The 13,743-nt window shown below is 27.3% G+C and overlaps 1 protein-coding gene across 2 annotated transcripts in view; it reads right to left on the minus strand.

Annotated features, from left to right (window-relative positions):
• Positions 1–511: 511 nt before the first annotated feature.
• The window catches only part of LOC123297474 (cytoplasmic tyrosine-protein kinase BMX-like), a 92,199-nt gene continuing 78,967 nt past the window's right edge, over positions 512–13,743 (minus strand). For both annotated transcript variants that reach the window (XM_044879144.1, XM_044879143.1), the window contains 6 exons: positions 6,457–6,578; positions 6,092–6,255; positions 3,082–3,409; positions 2,724–2,902; positions 2,373–2,529; positions 512–1,764 (listed from right to left, as the gene is read on the minus strand). In XM_044879144.1, the coding sequence (XP_044735079.1) occupies positions 1,556–1,764; positions 2,373–2,529; positions 2,724–2,902; positions 3,082–3,409; positions 6,092–6,255; positions 6,457–6,578 (1,159 nt within the window). In that variant the 3' untranslated portion in view covers positions 512–1,555. The remainder of the gene's footprint in view (positions 1,765–2,372; positions 2,530–2,723; positions 2,903–3,081; positions 3,410–6,091; positions 6,256–6,456; positions 6,579–13,743) is intronic.

Raw genomic sequence — 13,743 nt, forward strand, 5'->3', positions numbered from 1 at the left:
TTCTATTCTTCTATCTCTAATTTTGACAATTTTTTCATAATTCCATTTTGACGAAATTCTCTGCCGACGAGTATATTTTTCTATTTCTCCTTGATAACTAAGGTGTTCTCTTTTTAAATTCTTTTTATATGATATTTTGTTGTGATGATATATATTAATATCTGTGATAAATCGTACCTTTTGTGGTATCAAATCCATTTTTTTAAATTAAAAAAACATTAATTTATCACAAGTCACGTATTTTTGATTTTTTTTTTTTTAGATTTTATTTTACAATTTTTTAATATATTAAAAAATGTAGAAGGAATTAAGTAGAAACTTTGTGCTACAATTTCTTTGTTCTTTAATTATTTGCGAGGTTTTCACAAATAATGTTCTACATTCTTTAATTTAAAATTTATCTTTAGTTTTTTTTTATTCAGTCATTTTGGTTTTTTGTTTTTGAGACACTATTTTAAAGATTTACTTTGAATAAGTATTTTAAATTAAAGAAAATAGAGTTTTTTAGCAAGTGTGTACGTTTTTAGAGAAAAAATTTTTTTCTTTACATGTTGTTCGTGTAAAATTAATTAATTAATTAATTATTGTGCATTTATCAAATTTTTTTAAATATAAAAATGTACTTAATTAGGTGTGAGATGTACTTTACGATAATTTTATTTACAAAATTCAACCTAAAGTTGACATTAAAACTTTTTAATGAGATTATCCTTTTTTAAATAATGGGAACCGAACTACATTATCAATAGAGAGGTGCAACAATATCAAACAAGCGAGTGAACACGATAAATTCGATATTCGACGAAAAATTTCAAGAAAAGATTTCATAAATTATTATTTTAAAATTAATCCAAGAAAATTCAAACATTTCACAACAAATGTGCTTTCACTACATTTAAATTTTTAATTTGTAATTAATAATTTCAAACTTTGTCGATGTTTCTGTTTTATTTTCTTGGATCAAAGACATAAATATGCCAGTTTCTCCATTATTAAAATAGGATGCACTTCTTGATATGACTCAAACGTTTGTGAACCACATTTTAATAAATTTTAAAAAGTTTTAACATCATTTTCGTAAGTTTTTCACTACGTCACGTTTTTACGAAAAACACTTACAAGGGAAGACATTTTAAAATATATTCCATTTTGTTCGTTAATCGAATTCGAAAACTACTAATTTTTTTGTACATACAAGTAAAAACTTCGTCGTCGATTTATAAATTGATACATCAAAAGTTTTTATGTAGTCACACACCTAATAACGTTCATTTTTCGTTTATCAAAATATTTTTATCCATAAAAATATTGTACAAATAATTATTTAGCTCAAAAAATTGCTAATTACTTGTTTTAATTTTTTTAAGTTTTATGGCAGTTTAGAATTTGTTGTGTTGAATATTTTTTTTTTAAATTTCATTTGTCCATAGATTAGTTTTTTATTTTTGGGTCTTCAATTTTAATATATAAGTTCTCGTGGACGAGAAGACGTCGATCTCCTAACACCCCCACCATTAGTGTTGTTGGTTATTGAGGAGCCGACGATTGCGTGTCCTCAGTATGCTGATGCTTCTTTATATTCAGATCCTTCCATTGTAAAGAAATCTTCAAGTTTCCATTGTAATGTTTCAAATGTTGGTCGTTTCATTGGATCTTTATGCCAACATTCTAACATAATGTCGTATAATGTGTTTGGACAACCAGGTGGTGGAGGCATACGATATCCATGTTCCACTTGATGTAACACTTCGGCATTTGTCATACCTAGAAATTAAAAGAAAATATTCTGTAAAAAACATACTTCTACTACTTTGTTATTATAATTCTATTCTCCTGAAATATGAGTCAAGGGCCGTAGATCTAAGTAGTGAGAGAGTTTATGGACTTAAAATACAGGACTTGCGATTCCCCTTGGTTAATATGCGACGGTTTTTCAATCAGAAATTTTCGGTATTTTTAGAGGGTCCCAGATCTTTAAAACTTCTTCTTAGATATCGAGGCTGCAATTCGGGCCCTTGAGGATAGTTTATCAGGACCGCCTGGCACTGAATAACACAGCCAGACTTTCGGGCGTTTAAGGAAAGGAATTTGCGCAGGGCATGTGACAGGCCAAACTGTGTATAACCATAGCTAGGCCATTACACTGTGTTCGTTTGAAACTTACTAGAGCACAGTTCGAATTCAATGTTATGACTGTAATAGTATTAGAAAAAGGCATAATACGATATATTCCAAGGGAATTGAGCCAGTAAATTTCAGGAAAAGTATATTTCAGAAAAATCTACGTTTTTTAGTAGTTAATAGCATCGTTTCATTAAATATTTGCGAAACATTTCATGAAGAGTTTATTTCTAAAATTAAGTTTAACATACCTGGATATGGAATTCGACCATATGTGACAAGTTCAGTTAAAAGAATACCAAATGACCATACATCTGATTTGATTGAGAATTTACTATAATTGGCCGCTTCAGGCGCTGTCCATTTTATTGGGAATCTGGCTCCAACACGTGCTTCATATTCATCCTCCTGTAAATTTGAATTAATATTAGAAAACCCCGCTAACGGAAAAAGAAAATTTAAAAAAAAGGCATACCATAAGGATCAAGAAGTGATAGGAAGTCTTTTAAGGATACATAAATTGGTAAACCTGAAAAGGAAACTCATAGGATAGAAAGAGAGGTATAGAGGTATTTTTTCGTTCTTTTTTAAATTGAACGTACCTTAATCAATCTTGCTAAACCGAAATCGGCAATTTTAACGACGTTACTTTCAGCTACTAATACATTTCTTGCAGCAAGATCACGATGTATATAATTTTGTGATTCTAAATATGCCATTCCAGCTGCTATTTGGGCGGCCATATCTATTAACTGTTGTAATTTGAGTCCACGTCCTTTTCCTGAAATAAAAAAAAAAAATGATTAGATAGGGGTCATTAACCTTTTTTAAGGCTTATTGTACTCTATTTATTTGATTAAGATTGCAAGAAAAATTTATTTTAAATTTACACAGAATATTCTAGCTACCTGGCTGTCGAGAGCCATTGAAAGATTTTAAATTAAACTGAGGCATATTTACCTTGTAAGAATTCTAATAATGAACCATTTTTCATTAATTCTGTGATAATATAAATCGGTTCTTCCATTGTACAAACAGCATACAATTGTATTAATTTTGGATGACGTAATTTTTTCATAATTTGTGCTTCAGCTAAGAAATCTTTTGGATCCATTGTACCAGGTTTTAATGTTTTTATAGCGACTGGTGTTGTGTTGTTCCATAAACCTTCCCATACTTCACCAAATTGCCCATGTCCTAATTTCCTAACGAATTTCAATGATGATCGGTCAATTTCCCATTGATCACGAGTACGATGTGATAAACCTTCTGGTTGTGGTTTTTCAACCTAAATATTTCAAGAAAAATAAAGAAAAAAATTATTAATGATTAAAGTTTTTTTTAAAAATAGATATTTTGCTAGATTTTCATTTGGGATTTGTATAAAAGTTTGAAAACAAAATAAAAAAAATATTTACAATAACGAACAAGAAAAATTTCACAATTAGTTTTTCATTACACACTTCTACAATTTTTGATTTTCTAAATAAATAAAGTTTTTATCAATACATATTGAATGTCAAAAATTAAGAAATATTAATGCCAATCAAAAACAATCAGAAAACAAGAAACAAATTAAATATATTTTGAAATAAGTTCGGCTCAAATTTTCTTACACATAATTCGAGTTTGTACAGAAAATATTTTAATTTTTCGAAAAATAAGTTTCCAAATTTGAGGTATACTTGCCCAAACTAATCTTTCCTGTTATTACATCAAGAATTTTACATGGTCAATTTTTTAATAATCTTCGAAACTCGAAGCCCTTGCCTCAATAACTCAGAAGTTCTAAGTCAGTAATTTATTTAAAATATAAGTTTCAATTGAAATAAAATCAGTTTTCAATCAAAATTAGGCAGCTTGGGCGGCCGCCTAGCGGTCTCCCACACGGAAGAGCCACCTCCAAAGAAATTGTAGCTTTTTTATTTTCAGACTAAGCAAAAAATTTTTGGTCAATGGATATTTGTGTAAGGTAGTAGGTAGATTTACGGGGTTTAAAAAAAGCTAGACACATAGAAAGAATTTTAAGTAGGCAATTTTCTGGCTAATGTTGGAAGACCCAGTTGGCTTACGAAGACTAAAAAAACGGCAGTGCCAACCGATTCCTTAAGAGGGTCTCCACCAAAAATCCGCCTATGGGCTACAAAATACATAACTAATTTAGTGCTTTTCTAAAAATTAAAACAAATTTTCCTAGTTTTGTGAGATCATTCAATAAATTTTCCAAAAAAACCAAAACAATTACAATCTACAAATTATGTATAAGAAAATTAATTCTAAAGATCTAATTAATTTTTTAAGATGAATATTTTTGCAATTACTAAAAAAGAAAAACTGCGTGCATCAACATTATTTATACTCTGAAAAATTCCAAGCAATTAATAAAGAAAAACCAGAAATAAACAAACCATAAGCGGCGTTTGTGAAAAAAGTGAAGAATGATTTTGTTTTTCTATTTGAAATTATGAAATTTTTCAAGCTCATAAATTATTATATTATTTATTTTAAGATGGAGCGATATAATATTAAACTAAAAAAGGGAATGACAGAAGATGGACATACCTCATCACTGGCCAACACGCTCTGCGTGAAGAAACCAAAATCTTTTAACTACTTATACACACGGAACTCTAATTTTATATTAATATTAAGTTGTAATAAAAAAAATTTCAAATTTTTCCATGTATCGGAAATTTTGAAAACAAAAAAAATTACGACAAAATTATGTCCGCTCCAAAACAATATATTTGAAAAATTTAATTTGAACAACTTAATATAAAGACAAAAAAAAAACGTTCAAACATTCACAATGAATGACATGACTTTCTCTTGATTGAAAATGTATGAGGGGATGATAAAATAATGAGAAAAACTGTACAAAATTTCAAATTATACGATTTTTTTTTACAATTTAACTTTGGCCAAACAAATTAAAAATTTACAGTTTAAACACGATCGTCTAGGTAGGTCTAGGCATAGATTTAAAAGTAACAGGGTGGTTCCATGAATGTAAAAAAATATTACTTTTTTGAAGGTAAAAATACTTTAGTATGGTGCCAACACTGTAGTACTTTTAGCTTGCAGTATCTTAAGTGCCTAAATAATTTTGTAATCTAACGTGAGTTAAAACAAACATTCGTTAAATAAATGATGTATTATAAAGTTTTATGAACATATTTTTTACTACAGAGGGATAAATGTATAATCAACCATAAAGCTATAATTAAACTAAAACTGCTAACATAATAGTATTCATAATATGACGCAAAATAACACGCATTTTGGGTCAAATGTAGTGTCAGTCACATGTGCAATCACCCAATTTTTAAATTTTAAGTAAGATGCGCTGTGAACGATTTAGCTACCATAACAGCTCTCATCCCCATCAAAATATTATGTCTAGACCTGTCTATTTACAACCGTGATGTCAAAAATAATTAAACAGTTCCAAAATCCTAGAAATGAACAGTATCAAAGCAAATAAATAATGACACAAATTTTGGAACAAAAAGGGTCCTTCCACAATTACACTAATTTCAATTTTTTCATACTAGGAAAACATTTTGCGTCGAGCATAGCTAAAATGCAAGACAGAAAAATTACTAATAGTCGAAAGGCTAGTTTTAATAGTTTATGTTAAATCTTTTGGATGTCTGAATTTCGCATATCAGATGTTAATAATATCTGTCACACAATTTCGGCCAGAAGTTTTGCTAATATATTGGGTATCGCTTTTTTGGTATGAGGTAGATTATACTTAATAGAAATGATTTCCAAAATGAGAGGGAGGCGCCTAAATTTACAATGTAAAATGATAACAGCGCTGTGCAGTGGTAGAATTGATAACTATTTATAGTATTGAAATAATTAAAAATCGATTTTGAATTTTTGTAAAATTTGAGAACATTTATAAAATGTTTTTGTTTTCTCAATAAATATATTCAAAATAAAATATAAATAATATACATACTTGTACACATGGTTTGCAGAGATTTACACATAAACCATCAGCATCACGACTGTAATGTTCGACCAATTCTTGTAATGTTCGGAATGTTGTTCGTCGAGCAATGAAAAATCCACCTTCATCTAATTGTCGTATACGATAATGTTTCACTGTATCCCCATCACGAACTAAATAAGAAACAGAAATCGAGTTATGAATATATTTTAATTATTTTAAAGTAATAAATATTGGGAAATCTGATAGAGGCATGATTTCACCTGGTGGGAGAAAATCACACTACTTTAAGATAACATTTTAAATCAACTGTTAACTATCTTTAATGGAGTCATTATTATTTCACAACAGATAATATTTGTGTTTTTTCTTACCTGAAAGTGAATAATCATTATGTCGGCTTTCAGAATCACGTATTAAAAATGCTCCATGATCATTTTCGGGTAGCAATAGTTTCTTTTCAGCTTCAATTCGTTTTATTTTGCGGAAATACCATCTGAAATAAAAAAAGACAATTAATTACAATGTAATTCAGATTATTAATTACTAAGAAACGAATGTCGGGTGATAATTATAAAACCGATACGGTATATTTAAAGCATACACACTTTCGTTCGATTTCAGCTTCTATTATTCATTTATTAACTGAAAACTGTATCGAAATCTCACCAGAAAAATTATAATAAAGATACTAGAATCAAAGTCTGCTCATGCTTGGTAAAGTATTGAAAAGACAAAAAAAGATGTAACTTGCTCTCCCCATTACTAAAATCTATAATTTAATGTGTCTTTAATCAATAATTTTTTCGTGTAACGTTAATTATTAAAGTTTGCTACTTGCTAAACTCTGATTCAAATACGTATCTGTTAAAATTTTTGAACTGTCATCTGGTGGTAAAAAATGAAACCATTATATGAGTACTTTTAACAAAAACTCAAATGTCAGTTTTTAATATAAATAGAATATGTTAAATCCATCAATAATAGTGTACCTTGGAAAATGTGGCGTAAAATAATCATCAAACTCTTTAACTATGAAATTATTGTTACATAAAATACGGTCTATCATGATTGATTTTATTAAACTATTACACAAAACATATCAAACACATTATATTTAATGAAAATTTATTTACAATAAACACCACTTTTCTGAAATCGATGAGTATTATAATCAATACCAAATGAATGAAAATTTATGAGGTCTATTCTGCGATATATTTTGAACAATTTAAAATTATAATCAATAATAAGAGGAAAAAATGCGAAGAATTTTTTTATTATTTGAAAATTATTTTATTGTTGTGTTTACAAGATAAGAGAAAAGATACTATTATTTCAAGATAAAATTATGATAGCTTTAAAAACTATAGAATAATACGTGATTTTTATCTACTTAATTAATTGGGGAATCAATCGGTAATGTATAATTTTGTTTGAATAATGTTTCTAGAAATAGAATGTAAAGATATGGTATAAAATATTATTAAATTAGAAATTTTCGTTTAAATGGAGTGTCCCGTAATAACCGCCCTCAATACAATCAAATCATAACATACTAAATAGAAATGTCCCTGAAAATTTTTCATTTCGATGCACTCTTACAACTGGGATAGTGTCTAATCTTTATTGGGTGTTAAATTTCGTTTTAGATTTCTTTGAAACTCAATATAAAGGGCAATTTGGATCCCAAAAAATGCAAAAATCTAGTTTGAAGATTAAATAAATAGTTCTTGAGCGAAGAGCGAGTTTAAGCGTTATCGCGGAAACTACTCACTTAATCGTTATATAAACTGAACGTTTGTGGGTTTTTGATCTCGGGGATAAAAATCTCAAGGATATTTCGAAATAAATTTCGATTTTTGTCCCAATTTCCCAGACCAATTTTTATGTTACATAAATACGTATTTCGACTACCAAGTAGTCATCATTCTTAATTTACCAAAAATTATAAGAAAATTTGATTAACTGTCAAATTATTTTGGCATTTCTGCTATCAATTAAATTAAATATTGAAACACAATAAGTCTCATTATTTTCATAAGTTATCAAGTACTTTTTCAGAACTGATACTTTTAAAATAAAAAAAATGCATATAATTTACGATTATTAATAAAAAAGTGAATTTAAAAATTATAGATATATTAATGACCTTCAGTAAATAACAATCTGTGATGCAATTCTTACAAATAATTATTATAATTCAGATTTATAATGTCATTCTTGGTAATAATAGGTAGGTTGTTCATACCAACTGTTTGTAATAAATATTCATATGAAACCCGTTGATTTTACTCAAAATGTTACTCGTTGCTCTTTTAGAAAATTTGCTATATATAAATAATAATACTATAATGATATCAAAATTATATTGATTAACTGCGTGGTTTTATAGAAAAAAGGAACATAAATACTTATTGTCGTAATGTATACAGGGAGTCTTTTTGCCGGTTTTATAAAAAAAAAAGAATATTTTTACTTTATGGGCGTCATCAGATACAAAAAAATTTAATTTTGCTCTATCACATCCAAATTTTATCCAATTTTGATAAACCAAGTATGTTATCCTACTAAATTTGGGTCATACTTTTCAAATTTGTGATCAAAATTTACCTAGCTCTAATAGGTTTCAAGAATGTGGAGCTAGGTTTCATTCTCTTCAAGATAGAGGACAGTGTACACGAATGATAATTATATAAACATGATTTTATGCAATATTTTATGAATTATTACACAATTACTTTTTACAGCTACTTAATAACTAATGTGTACATTGATTGTTTTTAACAAAGACCTTAACCTCAAAATAATTAACTGAAATAATATGTTTAAATAAAAAAAATTCATATTTGTTAATTTGTTTAAAATATGTGATTTGATTAATAAATTTTTATTAATTAAAATACTTTCTTGTGTTAGCTCTATTTTAAGTGGGGGGATTCTAAAAACGTTTATTATGAGTCATTTTTTATAATCACGGAATTATTATTAGTATATTAAATAAAGTACCATATAAAATGGGTTCATGGACCCGTACGTGTAATTATGGTTCAAATCTTTAATGCAAATTTTATTGATTTTAAATTTTATATGAAGCAATCAATTAAAAACTTTCCATAAATTATTAATATTTTATTAGTTTGTGAAATTTTTTTAGTATCAAAAATTTGGTACTTTGAAAATTTGTTTATAGACAACTAAATTTCATTTTATCATTGGACAAAAAAATATAATAAGCTTTAAATATAAAGCTTTAATTACTGGATTATGTAATCCAATCATCATAAATTGACCGTGCCTTATGGGTGTAAAACATGTCCTTTTTTTAAAGGAACTCTACTAAGGAACTAAGATTTTCTGAAAACTTTTTTCATTCGCTAGAAATTAGTTTTCAAAGGCACTAATTACCTCCGATACTCTGTGAAGTTAAATCGTTAGACATCAAAGAGAACGATAGGGCCCATAGAGAATGCCAGGGCAATATACATAGAGAACGCCAGGGCCAAAAACTTGCGATATGATGTACGAGAGAGAAGAGTGCAAGTGAGTTCTCCTGCGTCCTTGTCCATTACATACAAAAAATAATACAAATATAATAGCAGACACAAAATCTCATCTCTATGCATCATATGATTATGACATATGATTATAGACACAGAGGAACACATTGACAGTCTTTTCTCTCGTACATCATATCGCATCCACTTACAGGCTAGCAGATCCCTCGCGTTCTCTATGTATATAAACTCTTTGTTAGACATCCACATCACCATATGCGCTACTCACTTGTTGGTTGAATATCACAGTAAGTTGCATTTAATCAGCAAGTAAGTATTTCTGTGTCAAAATTGGGTTAAAGTTAAACTCAATTAACTTTATGGCTAGTATTGTATTGCGATATAAGTAATAGTATAAAATATTCTTATCTCCGATTGTCCTTAGTAAAGAAATGATATTATATTAACTATTAAAAAAAAATAAGATAAAATTCAAATTATATCTATTATAAGTTTTATAAAGGATTATCACAAACTATTGTACGATTATTTTACAAATAAAAAAACATTTTAATACAAGTTTTTTTAATCCTTTAATGATAAATTATATCAATTATTACTGTTTACGACACAAGCAAGACAAAAATATTTTTATCATTTCGATTTCAAGTAGTTTTTTACGACATACTCGTAAATAGATTCTTTCTGTATTATTAATTAACTTTTTGTGACGGCAAATATTTCTTATAAAAATATTACGTAATTATTGCAGTGATAATAAACTGTCAAAAATTTAATTAATAATTTCCGTCAATTGTTAATCAAAATTATGTCTCATGCGTATTGATAAAAATCAAGAGCAATAATTGAAATTATAGAAAGAATGTCGAAAAATAGAAATTTTTAGAAGATATTTGTTATTAATTTTATCATATTGGTAATTAATCATTTAGTTCGAAACATAAGTAAATCGTAATTTTATTATAAAAATAACTAATGCTAGGGACTTTGTTATTATTTTTCCTTAAAATTTATCTATCGAAAATTCCCGATACGGGCGTAGTTATACATTTTGCAAAGAGGTATTCCCGATATATAATTTCCATTGAACCTAATTAATTTCAAATTAAAAATAATTTTATCAATTAATTAATAATAAATACTAATAATAATACATATTTGCAGTGATTTTGATAAAATTGCATGATTAATGAATAATAGCCACTTGTAATTATTACCTAAATTAACAATTTATCGATGGCTGCGATTACTTCTTCGTTTTCGTTTGTGATCACATAAAAATAAACAAAATTCGATTTTTTCTTAGGATTTAATTTTTTTTATTTGTTTGAATTGAAATTTGTAAGCAAAATTGGAAATAATTTTCACCCAATATAAAAAAAATTAATAATAAATTTATTGGTAAATCAAAAAGCAAAACTTGATATTAATTGATTATTAATGGAGATAACAAATTCTTTGAAAGTCATTTTTAAATTTAGCAAACTTAAGGGCTACTTAAAATAGACGCAAAATATCAGGCTTAATATTTACAATGTAAGCAAAATTATGACAATACTAGAGTGATACCCACTCGCTTCGCTGGGTTTAAAAGTTTAAAAGATTGCTCTCGCTTATCCCCTATCTATAACATTTGAATAATGGTAAGGATTGTTATACACATGTAAAATATATGTATGGTTTTCTATTTTTTTAAATGTATAGTCGTAATTATTCATTGAGTATATCAGAAAAGATGGCCGTGAAATATTTTGTATTGACTATTTTTACAGAAATCTGTAATTTATGGTAATATTAAATTAAATTAATTTTTTTTTAAATATTAATATATCTTTATAAATTATATCTCATGTGTTATTCTGAAGTATGAGCTACATTGCTGCACAGTTTCATTAAAAACAACAAAACTAACTATAATAGTAAAAAATTACCAAACTTAAAAGCATTTAAATTTCCTAATGAAAAAATGTAATTTCATTAACTGCTTTCATAAATTCGAAAACTTTTTAATAGTAAAATCATTTAATATCTCTGTTAACATTGAATAGAAAAATTGTTACCGATTATTAGGTTGATGAAAATTAGCAAAATAGAAAAAATAAAGAAAGTTGAAGAAAATTAAATTTATTACAATTCATCTGAGAAATTTTCCTCCAAGGTTGGTATTAAATGCAGTTTTTAAAATTCGAAAAAATTAAAATTGTGTATTTTAGAACATTGAACGGAAATTTCTCATAATTTTAACCGTAAATACTAAAATTAGAGTAAAAATTGATCGCGTGAAAAATTGTAACAAATTTTATTTTATAAAATTATGATTACTATGAAAACATCGATATTTTCGATATAAATAATAATTAATGGTACATCGAATCGAAAAACTTTTATTCTAATAATTTTATGCTCTGTATCACAGATATCACTATAATTAATACCCGAATGCAGCCATTATATGATACCCTTTATATGTAGTATAATTGAAACTAGTAAGTGTTTTTAATTAAAATAAAAAAAAAGTTCAGTTTTTACCCTGGTACTGAAGGATAGTAATCATTTTCTACAAAACGCTGCATTCATTCTTTAAAATAATAATTTTCAAAAGTTTAAAACTAATAAAAAAGTATAATAACTTCAACACACTCAATTTTTATTATAAACAATCACCACAAAACTTTACAACAACTGCACCAAATAATTAATAAGGTGCAATAAATTATAACAATGTTTTGTTAATAGTGTTAACAATATTGCTTATTGTTAAATAGATAACATTGACGTTGAGACTACCTGAAAAGAAGATATTAATTGAGTTTTCACTGAATTTATTGATAAGAAAACATAAACTACTTTACTGTTGATAAGATTTGTGTATTTACTTTTAATCACTCTGTATAAGGTGTTCCATAAAATAGTTCAAAATAAAGCGCTGATAAAAAATGTACAGTCTTCCAGGAACTTTATTATACTTATTTAAAATTACGTTGCTAGTTAACGAATTTAACAATGAACGAATGTATTGCAGGAATAAAGCTAAGTTTTTGTGCTGATTTCTAATTATGGGTGAAACGTTAACTCATTAATTTTCACTTGATTCGCAGTAAAAGTTAAATAAATGGAATGAAAATACACGGTAAGAAATGCATGGCGTTTATTACAGTTCTGGTAAGATATAGAGACAGATACTCAAGAAGTATCTGACAATACTCTAAATAATAATGCTGTAATATTCATTACTATGGCGTTGCTTACAATACTGTATGGTATAAGCAATTTGGCGCCACTTACATTAGTAAATAGTGAGTTCAATTCGACAGTATGGTCTTGATTTCCATACTACATTGCACATATCGCAATGCTACTTGTTTTTACCGCTTTGATTTTTAACGCATTTATCAATACGCGTTATTGAACTACAATCCTATTCTTTATAGGTGTAAACGCTCGTCATACTGCTCGTCACTCTATTATTCTTAACCTATTTTGCCATTTTAATAGATATTGCTGGTAAGATATGGTAGCTATTGAACACGGCTAAGAAAAAAGTGTTGCGCGAGTTAAAAATTGATGTATTGAGAAATGTTTTGTAATAATGTTGTTAGGTTGAGTATTTCTTCCGAGACTATCCTAGAAGATTTGAAAGATAATTTCGTTTCGTTAGATTTTTCGTTCCTTGAACGCGTAAAAAGCATTTTAGGTTAATTATATTTAATAATCGAATATAAAAACTTACAAGGAACGAAAAATGGCATAAATAAATAAATTAAAAGTGAACTTGGAACTACCACCTTTGGGGATTACAGTGAAGTTATGTCTTTTTAGCGTGAATTTTCAAAGAATTATATAGTTGGAGCTACAGCTTGCACCAATGAATCGAAGCAAACAGGACTTAACTTTATTTTCTTGCATTATCCTTTTTGTAATAGTTATTCTTGTTCGGGTTGCCCTCATTTGGGGGTAAAAGACACTTGACTTCAAAACATCCAATCTATTTACTTGTTACATTTGATTCTAACGACTGTTTATAACAATAATAAGGAAATTTTATATAATTTATATTAATAAATACAGTTATGATTAATTTCCTTATAGATCGCCTGCAGTGCCGAGTTGATACTTGTTGAAAACAATAAATTAATTATTTTT

The sequence above is a fragment of the Chrysoperla carnea genome, chromosome 4 (assembly GCF_905475395.1).
Source record: "Chrysoperla carnea chromosome 4, inChrCarn1.1, whole genome shotgun sequence".
Classification (NCBI taxonomy): domain Eukaryota; kingdom Metazoa; phylum Arthropoda; class Insecta; order Neuroptera; family Chrysopidae; genus Chrysoperla; species Chrysoperla carnea.